The sequence below is a fragment of the Gobio gobio genome (genome assembly GCF_949357685.1).
Source record: "Gobio gobio genome assembly, chromosome: 4".
In the NCBI taxonomy this organism is placed as follows: Eukaryota; Metazoa; Chordata; class Actinopteri; order Cypriniformes; family Gobionidae; genus Gobio; species Gobio gobio.
The window spans coordinates 35,730,407-35,741,509 of NC_137100.1; the positions used below are offsets into that span (position 1 = coordinate 35,730,407).

At 37.3% G+C, this 11,103-nt stretch overlaps 1 protein-coding gene across 1 annotated transcript; it reads left to right on the forward strand.

The window, feature by feature from the left end:
- Nucleotides 1-1,063: 1,063 nt before the first annotated feature.
- Nucleotides 1,064-10,701, forward strand: ftr84 (finTRIM family, member 84; the record flags this gene model as incomplete). The annotated part of the gene is given in 9 exon segments (XM_079814293.1): nt 1,064-1,094; nt 1,097-1,629; nt 2,377-2,472; nt 3,342-3,467; nt 7,660-7,767; nt 7,920-8,076; nt 9,565-9,618; nt 9,709-9,762; nt 9,868-10,701. Coding segments are annotated over 9 exon segments (1,704 nt in total). The 3' UTR covers nt 10,413-10,701.
- Nucleotides 10,702-11,103: the final 402 nt, after the last annotated feature.

An 11,103-nucleotide genomic window follows, 5' to 3' on the forward strand; every position in this document is an offset into this window, starting at 1 on the left:
GGCCCTAATATAACAATTTTCTATCCATACAGAGGGGGCATACTTTAAATGTATTGCAATAATAAGGAGTCTTTGAGTAAACTTCGAATATCATTTGAGTATCTCCATTGCCGGGTCCGAATGTCCTGGATTTTGGTAATCAAAATATGGTCACCCTAGCATATAGCCCCCCATATATTTGGGGGGTGACTCCCAGCTGTTTCTTTGAAACGGGCCTCCGAATTGCAAAGGCCACCCCTAGTTAAGAGCAGAGAAATATGCACACACATCTACCCTGTACTAAATTTCCCTTCATGACACCAAACAGTTTGACCTTGAAATTCTGCCTCTCTCAGATCCAGCAATTGTGTTTGTCCTCTACCTGCATGACACTAGGCTGAGTGTGTACAGTACACACTGTGCTGTCATGTCACAGTAGTTTACTCACAGAATGCAAGCACTGACTAGACAAATTTATTCTAATCGCTTTCCATATTTACAGACAAAACAGTTTCACATTTCGCTGCAGTGCATACATTGGCTGTACACTCTTTTGTGCTCTCTATTTGAGGGAGAGCACATTGGCTGTCTTTTTCTTTTTAGTTTACTTTACCATTTACTTTAAGTCACTTTAACAAAAAATGTAACTTTGTTCTCGTGTCATTCCAATTCTGTATGAGATATACTTTATTCTGTGGAACATAAAAGAAGGTATTTTGAACCAATTTCCCCCCCAAACAATGAAAGTCAATAGATCCAGTGTTGTTTTTGGACCCCATTGACTTTCATTGTATGAACAAAATTCCGCAGAATAAAGAAAAATCATATATGTTTGGAATGACATGAGGGCAAGTAAATGATCATTTTAATTTCTGGGTGTACTATCAGTTTAATGCTTGCTTTAACATTTGCTCTAATTTTGTTCTAAGTGACTTCCTGGAACAGGATACATGTGCCTCTTAAACCCTCATCTAAGCTCACACTGTGTTGTAGTTAAGAAACTCCCCCCTCGGTGCCAATCTATAAATACAGGTGTGTTCCTGTTTCAGTTACTCTTTCAATTCACCTGTCTTTCTTTTAGAAAATGGCAGAATCTGACTACCTGGACTACACCTGCCACTCTGCACAGACACCCAGCGAGACCCCGTCACCATCCCGTGTGGAGACACCTTCTGCTTGGAGTGCATTAAGATCTACTGGGACCATTCTGACCACCTCGGTGTGTATAGTTGTCCGCAGTGCCAGGCGACCTTCACTCCTCGACCCATACTCAGACGTAACGCACCCACACTAGGCAACCCGGAGCCTCGGCCGCCCCCACGTGAGCTCACCCCATTTCCTTACTTCAAGCGTGACGCGCTGTGTGATTTCTGTACCGGTCGGCGGAGCAAAGCGGTGAAGTCGTGTCTGATGTGTCTGGCCTATTACTGCGAGACGCACATCAAGCCTCACTATGAATCAGCCACGTTTAAACGACACAAACTGGTGGACGAGACAGGACACCTAGATCGGAAGATCTGCCCTCAGCATGAAAAAGGCTTAGAGCTTTTCTGCCGCTCAGACCAGATGTGCATCTGTGTGCTGTGTACAGTAAGAGAACACCGCAGCCACAACATAGTCAGTGCAGATGATGAACGCACAGAGAAACAGGTGAGACATGAGGAGATTAGAATTGTCGAGAATAGACCAGGACAAGTTGTCACAGAGGTCATATCTGAGAAACTATCAAGTCCAATTACCCAAATATGTATTTTCTCTCTTAGTAGTTTTAGATGTTGGTTTCAAACATCTAGTTAAAAATGTTAAATTAAATTAGAAAAACTTGTGATTTCGTGAATTTCAGGATTATAGTTTAGTCAACTTTACATTGAAGGACGATTTTAACTGAAAGATTGAACTGTGTTCCCAGGATAAGGATATTTTTCATAACGTCAAAGTCCTTTTTCGTAAAAGTCTGAACTGGTCTGAACTGGTTTATGCATTTATAATTTTTTTTTATTTTTATTAATTCATATTCAAAACAGTGGTTTGGTATTTTTGTTTCATAATGAATGTAATAAATTGTTTCCCGGCAATAACAGTAAAAATGTAAAATCGCTTTTTGAAGATATCATAAATCTTTAAGGTATGTCTTGACTTTAAAAAATTTACCTATCCAGAGGAATTTTCTAAAGTTAAAAAGTCAACTGACAACTAGCCTTACTCTATATGCCTCACTCTGTGGGCTGTCACAGATTTTTTTATGCTCTTATTGATTTCTTTGATGTTAGGACTATTGTATTATTATAACCCTATTGTATTATTTATCTTCCTGGAAAATATGTTGTCTAGCAAACTAGCTGCTGTAATGAATAATCTCAGATCTCTCTGTTTTTGTTGTTTTGTGTGTGATTATAGAAAGTCTTGGTTGCAACCCAGACAGAGGTTCAGCACATTATCCAGGATCGAATGAAAGAACTTCAAGAACTCAGACACAACGTAGATGTTCTCAAGGTTAGTCCAGTCCGGAGAGTCCTAAAGAAGCTTTGGGGTGAAACCCAAAAGCATCGTTAAGACAACCATCACAACTAGCCTAGTTCTGTCGTTACCAACATAGTTCAACGATTTGGCATTTCAACAAACATTCGATTTAGAACTACAGCTCTCAAGTTGTGATAAGAAGCATAATTTCTTGTTAAAATGTCATATGGAGTTAATCAGATTGTGCTCTTGGGCTCAATAAGCAAGCTGACATTAAATTCTATATATTTAATTAAATATATATACGCATGTCAACAATCAGGAGTTTTTTGAAGAGTACGCATGTGTAAAATGTGCAAGGGAGTATGTATGACGTATGACTGAGGGAACCTGCGATGAATCAAACATCAAATAAAGATGACATGAAACAAATAACAGTAAAATAGTCATCAGGTGACAGTCGGAGCTGGGGTTTATGGTAATGGACGTTTAGCTTCCGAAATGCGCGCTGTACGCGGTAGATCAATCACAACAGACTTGGCTATCTGACCAATCAGAGCAGAGAAGGCTCATGGAAAGGAGGGATTTAGAGAGACTGATTCACCCATCGAGTCGTTTGAGAATAATTGAACATTGTGGTGATGTGCAATTTATATTATGAGAAAATGAAACCTTTGATGCATGTACACCCGTTGTTGGAGACCTCCAAAACTAAATTAGGAAACTTTAAAATAGCATAATAGGGGCACTTTAAATGTACAGTAAAAAAAAAAATCTTAAATTTGGAAACAAAATATTTACAGTGTTAGTTAATAAACCTTGTTGAAAGTCTTTTTTTCCCACTTTAAAAAAGTGGATGAAATGGTTGTGTGGATTAATGCTGATTTTTGCACTTTCTCTAGGGAAATGCACAGCGGGCACAGACTGACAGTGATAAAATCTTCAGTGAGATGTTACAGGCGGTAGAGCGATGGCATGCTGAGATAAGCCAGCTCATACAGGCCAATCTACATGCATCCATGGCTCAGGTGCATACACATTACATTCAGATGTGAATTAATTCAAATCAATGATGCATTAATTCCATCCATTTTAAACCCCCAGCAATATGGGGAGCTGTGGTGAGAAAAAAATATTTTGTTTTTCAAGTTTAATTTTAGTGTTGACATGGAAAAAAGACATACAGTCATGTATTGGCATCCTTGGTAATATGAACAAAGAAGGCAGTGAAAATAAAGCTGCATTGTTTATTCTTTTGATCTTTTATTCAAAGAATTCACAAAAATCTAGCCTTTCATTGAAGTAAAATAATAAAAAATATGGGGAAAATATCTTTATGAAATAAATGTTTTTCTCCAGTACACATTGGCCACAATTAATGGCACCCTTTTATTAAATACTTTTTGCAACCTCCTTTTGCCAAGATAACAGCTCTGAGTCTTCTCGTTCAATGCCTGATGAGTTTGGAGAACACTTGACAAGAGATCTGAAACCATTCCTTCATACAGAATCTCTCCAGATCCTTCAGATTCCTAGCTCCATTTTGGTACACTTTCCTCTTCAGTTCAGTTCACTCCACTCAAGGGCTCAGGTCAGGGGACTGGAGGCAGGGCCAAGGCAGAAGCTTAATTTTGTGCTCAGTGACCCATTTTTATGTTGATTTTCACGTTTGTTTTGGATTGCTTTCCTGAAGATCCAACCACAGTCCGTTATAAGATCTCTAGCAGAAGCGGTCAGGTTTAGATGCTTTATCTGTTGGTATTTGCTAGAATCCATGATACCATGTATCTGAACAAGAAGTCCAGGACCTCAAGTACAAAAATAGACTCACAACATGAAAGATCTAGCTGTATATATATAAAGCCTCCAGATGCTTGAGATGCTCCAGATGGGAAATTAAGGATACATTAGATGGATCCTTTGCGGCCTTGCCAACCCCTGATTTCTTTGCGTGCCAGCCACAACAGGATTTTCATTTTAGAGAAATAGCAGAATTACACCTTTAAACAAAAGTATTGGGTTTCAACTTACTCAAATATCTAATGATACAAATGTAAAAATAAAAAAGCAGTAACTTCAGCAGTTCAAAAGTTGACATATCTTACTAAGATGCGATTATATATATAGTTTATAATTTTTATTATATACAGCAATGGACCATGGTGAACATATTTAGAGCCAAGTTTTGTTTTCAGACAGTTTTCAGGCAAAACAGAGATTATAGTTTTTAAATCCTCAGAAGCAGCTAGCTTGCCTCGTGCAAATTTGGGTTATTTGTCTTCATGTGTAAAACCACTAGTAAAAAATGTGGGCGTGTTTTTTGATAGTGCTCTTAAATTTGACAAACAGGTTAATACCATTGTCAAAACCAGTTTTTTTCATCTTCGAGTACTTTCTAAAGTAAAACCATTCCTTTCTGTTAAGGATTTTGAACGGGTGATTCATGCTTTTATTTCTACAAGGCTGGACTACTGTAATTCCCTCTATGGGTATCAATCAAGCATCTTTGAACCGTCTGCAGATGGTACAAAATGCAGCTGCCAGGCTCCTCACCGGTCTTCGTAAACGTGAGCACATTACTCCAGTTCTGAAATCCCTGCATTGGCTCCCCATTCGTTATAGAATTGATTTTAAAGTTTTACTGCTGGTTTTTAAATCATTGAATGGATCAGCTCCGGTATATGTCAGATTTACTATCCATTCAAAATTCTGGAAGGTCTCTTAGGTCAACTAACCAGAGACTGTTAAATGTTCCCCGGTCTAGGCTGAAACTGAGAGGAGACTGTGCCTTTGCCAATGCTGCACCAAAACTTTGGAACAGCTTACCTGTCTCTATTAGAACTGCTTCTACATTGCACGAGTTTAAAGCAAAGCTCAAAACTTATCTTTTTTCTCTGGCTTTTAATTGTAGCTGATTTGTGCTGTGTCTGGTCTGTTTTGTGTTCTAATTTATGTTTTACTTGGTGCTATAATTTGCTGATATTTGATATAATGTACAGCACCTTGGTCAACAATTGTTGTTTTTAATGGTGCTATATAAATAAAGCTGAGTTGAGTTTTGTCTGGTGGAGGAAAATCCACTCATACAATTATCAATCTCATCTGAGATAACGTCACACTGAGTGAGAATGGCTCTAATTTACATGTATTTCCCTTCCCCTGAATTTCCCCCATCCTATTCCACTTCATGCTGGGAGATCACGAAATATACCCAAAATCTATTGGATTTAATGTCAATTCTCACTATACAGTATTATATGTGTTTGATATCGTTTGAAATGTCTCAGTGTGACTGGTACAAAAATCTCGTCCCCACAGAAGTATACAAGAAGGTAATAAGAGTTTTTAGAGCTTAGAGATATTTTGCATATTATGATGGGTGTTGCTTTGGGAGCCATTTGGTCTCTTCTTTCAATCCAGGCTAATGGGAGATTGATTCAATTTAAATTCCCTTTGTTATCAGATGTTTCCATTTGAAAGAGGTTTCGGTCTGGTCGGACTTACTTAAAGCGATGTAGCAATGAGTTCGGGGTGCAATACTGTAACGAGGTTGGCCCATAACGCAGAGTGTAATATTCAGAAGTCAGGTATCAATATCTTATTCTTTGCTACAGAGTATTTAATGTTGTGTATGGATTATCTTTGAATTGATTATGCAATTGGAATTATACATTACCTGACTGTTAATAAATTGTTACATTTTTGATCCTTTCTGAATTACACTGTAATTATTATCTCCAGTACGGAACAGTATAATTGCAACAAAAGGTTAAAACAGAATGATTAAATGTGTGACTAACTATTAAATATAAATGACCAAACAACCAATTGGCATTCTATCCTAAATTCGAGATTATGATAAAATGGAGTCAGATTAAAGATATATTAGTTTTAAATCCATTCTACCCAGCTAAAAAACACAGAACGTGCACCGAACTTCAAACTGCTATCGTTACTGTCGTTGGAACGAATTCAGGAGTCTTACAGTTTAATATAACTTTCAAAAAAGTCTAGTACAAACGTTACTGTCACTCATCAACGGCAGATGTCACAGTTGCTAACCAACAAGAACAGTCCTCTGTAGGCTAGATTATTTAACAATGTTCGGTCCAACCTTCGTGGCCTTTGAAGTCTGCGGCCCTTGAAGGATGCAGCCTTTGAATTGGCACACAGCCTATATAGAAACACGTCCTCTTCCAGGCAGATTTGTAACATATTTACTTGATTGGAACTTCTAAATGATTGCCCTGATGATGGAAATGGGGATTTTCAATAATTTTCTTACAGCCACTTTCAATTTTGTGAAACTCAACAATCTTTTGTTGCACATCAGGGGCCGTATTCACAAAACATTTTATCTTAGCACTAAGAGTTCTCCTAAATAGCAGTAAAAGTTCTTAGTAAAACCTATTCCCAAAGCTGCTGAGACCAACTTTTACTAAGGAATAGAAAGAATAGTTCACTTCAAAATGAAAATTTCCTGATAATTTACTTACCCCCATCTCATCCAAGATCTTTGTCTTTCTTTCTTCAGTCGAAAAGAAAATAAGTTTTTTGAGGAAAACATTCCAGGATTCTTCTTCACATAATGGTTTTCAATTGCAACCAAAATGTTGAAGGTCCAAATCAATGCAGTTTCAAAGCGCTTTGGAGAGACTCTGCATGATCCCAGATGAGGATAGGGTCTTATCTAGCGAAACGATCTGTCATTTAAAAAAAAACAAATTACATATTAATATACTTTTTAACCTAAATGCACATCTTGCGCTGCTCTGCGGCCGCCAGTGATTGCGCAATAACGTTGAGACGTCACACTCGACGTAGGTCGAAAGTACCGCCCCAACCAAACGTGCAAGGACTTATACAAACGCCCTTTACCAAAATACACTCCATCTTCAACTTCAAAATCGTCCGACATCGTTGTTTTACCTTTTTTTTTGTTAAAGGGCGTTTGTATTAGTCTTCGCATGTGTGTTTTGTAAATACGGGGGCGGTGCTTCCGCCTACGTCTAGTGTGACGTTTTCGACAAAATTTATTTATTCACATTTTCACAGATTGCACAGTGGTTCACATACTTTTTCTTGCCACTGTATTTACCAAGGGTGCCAATTATTCTGACAATTACTGTAACTGATCAGTTTCACACATACTGTACTTATAGAGTTGTTACAGTTGCTTTTCCCCACTCTCAGACTGTGATAGCTTTAATGTACTAACAGGCTCAGGGTTACATAGAGAGACTTGAACAAGAGATCATGGAGCTTCAAAGGAGAGATGCTGAACTACGTCAAATACTTGACACTGAGGACAACATTCACTTCCTACAGGTAAAGAACAGCCACTCGAACAGTTTTATTTTTATCATTATGGATTTCTGCCATTGAAAAAAGTTTAAATCAGTGGACTAGCCTGACTGGAAATTTAACTGGCAGCTACTTATCAGCACAGATTTTGTTAAGTGTCTCCATTATTTGTGCAGAATTTTACTACACTATCAGTTGCACCGGAGCCCATGGTGCCCAAAGTGCTGATAAACCCAGAGTTTTCCTTCAGTGAGATCACCAAGACCGTCTCTGACATGAAAGAACACCTGGACGACATCTGCAAAAAAGAGCTGGGAAACATCTCCAAACGAGGTAACCATGAAGACTATAACACTTAACCACTGAGAGGCTAAGGAAAAGACATGGGATCTCTAATGCACAAAATAATAGTAACAGTAGGGTTGGAAAGCATTGCTCTGCATCAGACACAGACTGCAAACAAAATATAATCAGCTCTGCATCCCTGTAGTTCCAGAATAAATCATGGATGTAAATGCAAACAATGAAGCAGACAGTGTCATACACACTATTGTTCAAATGTTTGTGGTTGGTAATATGCCTTAAACGGAGTGTAAATAGTGTGCCTTGTTGGTAAGTGCTATTTGCACTAGCTCCGCCTAACAATGCCTGTTTGGGAAAAACAAGATTAAAAAACCAACAAGCTTATATCAATGTTTTCAGTGGCGTAGTCAGTAAAGCATAAGACTTAAAGATCTAGGTTTTGACGCGATCGACCCGGGTTCGATTCCACCTTTTGCAGAGCACGCTCTTCTCTCTTTTCCTATCACATATCACATCGGAAAGGCATTTACTTTCAATAAAAATTAAGAAATGTTCTAAAAATGGAAATAAAGTGCCTAACGAAATGTTTAATAATAGTAAAAGCATTATTATAAAGTTAGGGATACGTGGCATTAAGGCGGCATATATTTCAATAAATATAATCATTTACATTCTGTTATTATTGCATCCTGTTTATGTACAACAATACTGAGGTGCAAATAGTATGTATCTGTCAAAATAAAGTATAAATAGCATCTAATTACTATTTACACATATTACAAATAACTACTTTTACATGCTGTAAAAAGAATATATCACTATTTTCACTTAGTATGCTATTTCACTTACTTAGTAAATCATCTACAGCTATTTGCACTTAGTTTAAATATCATCTATCGCTAAGAAAATGTTATTTTCACTTAGTGTAAATAGAATCTAGTTGCTATTAACACTTGGTGTAAATAGCATCTATCGCTATTTACACTGATTTGCACTTAAATAGCCACTGCCTTTTTTTTAAATGTGTCCTATGCTCACAAAGGCTGTACTTTTTCTAATCAAAAATACTGTAAAAACTGTAATATTGTTATATTATTATATAATTTAAAATGTTATCTATTTTAATTGGCAAAAACTAGTGCTGACAGACACAGAGAGGAGTAACACACTGATTCGACAACCCCCGACAGACGCGTCTGTTGCTGTTAGTCGGCGTCTGTTGTGTGAATTTGCCTTAAAATATAATTCATTCTCCTTCAGAAATCATTCCTATATGCTGTTTTGGTGCTCAAGAAACAGCTGTATGTTTTTTAAAGATTTTTTTGATGAATAGAAAGTTTAAAAGAACAGCATTATTACTCTCACCATACTCTCATCCGTATAATGTACAATATTAATACAATTTAATTAATAAAAAAAAAAAAAGTCAACTCGACTTTTGATCGTAGTGTAGCCTACATAATGCTATATTTTATGTACTATTCATTCATGATTCATTTTTCATGATTCATTTTTCAGTGAGTGATACTTCAGTCTACATTCTGATTCCGAGGTCTGGAGGACGTTTGAATGGTAAGGGGGTCTACATTCCTGTTTATTAAGAAAAAAGTATGTTACAGGGCACCTCTGATCATTTATGTACCGCTTGTGCAATATTTTCAGCTCCGATAAGAACTGACTTTCCAGAGCCTAAATCAAGACTGGATTTCCTCAGATGTGAGTGTATAGAAAATTAACATGAATTAATCTCTTCACTTTACAGATAACATTTTATTCTTTCAAATGTGGAATGAGCCTATTTTTTCTACAATTTTATTTCAGATTCTTGTAAACTTACATTTGATCTCAACACTGCCTATAAAGAGCTATACCTTTCAGACGGGAATCATCGGGTAATCCGCAAGCGAACAACCCAGTTCTACCCAGATCACCCGGAGCGGTTCGATGGGTTTTGCCAAATACTGTGCAAAGAGCCGCTCAGTGGATTACGCCATTACTGGGAGGCAGAGTGGAACGGTGAATTTTCCATTGGAGTTGCCTACAAAAGCATCAGCCGTAAAGGCAAGAACTCGAACAGTCTTCTGGGATACAACGATAAATCCTGGAGCCTCCTGTGCTCAGACTCTGGATACTCCGCCTGGCACAATAAGATGGATAAAGATCTGCCGGGAGCAGCTCGTGCCACACGGATCGGTGTGTACCTGGATTATGCTGGAGGATCTGTATCCTTTCATACTGTGTCTGAGACAATGGAGCTCATCCACAGATTTCAGGCCAAGTTCTCGGAACCGCTGTATGCTGGGTTTGGTGTTGGATCATCTGTAACCCTGTGCGTGCAGGAGAAGAACTACCGAACATACCGCTAAAGAGTTCTGAGCTGACCTTTGACCCTGAGCTCACAAAGATGTTATCAGGACACATTTTACAATTTAAGAAAGAAAAAAAAAGATTATTTTTTTTTATATTAATGTAAAAGTCTACTATTAGGATCCTTTGCATTATGACTATTTTCAGGAGACTTTACCCTCCAATTCCTATTACAGTAATGCCAAATACTAATTCTTGTATAAAAAAAAAACTTACATAAATATATATATTTAATTTGTGATACTGCCTTTAAAAATTTACTTTAATAATAAACACGCTTTATTATTCCTCACAGCCTCATTTAATTCCTGTCAAAAATATGTTACTACCTTGACTAAAGGTCTATTACAGTAATAAGAATCATGATTACAAAGTTTTCCCCCCTTTGGTTTGGCTGTAAATATATATATACAGTGAGGAAAATAAGTATTTGAACACCCTGCTATTTTGCAAGTTCTCCCACTTAGAAATCATGGAGGGGTCTGAAATTGTCATCGTAGGTGCATGTCCACTGTGAGAGAAATAATCAAAAAAAAAAAAAATCCAGAAATCACAATGTTTGATTTTTTTACTATTTATTTGTATGATACAGCTGCAAATAAGTATTTGAACACCTGTCTATCAGCTAGAATTCTGACCCTCAAAGACCTGTTAGTCTGCCTTTAAAATGTCCACCTCCACTCCATTTAT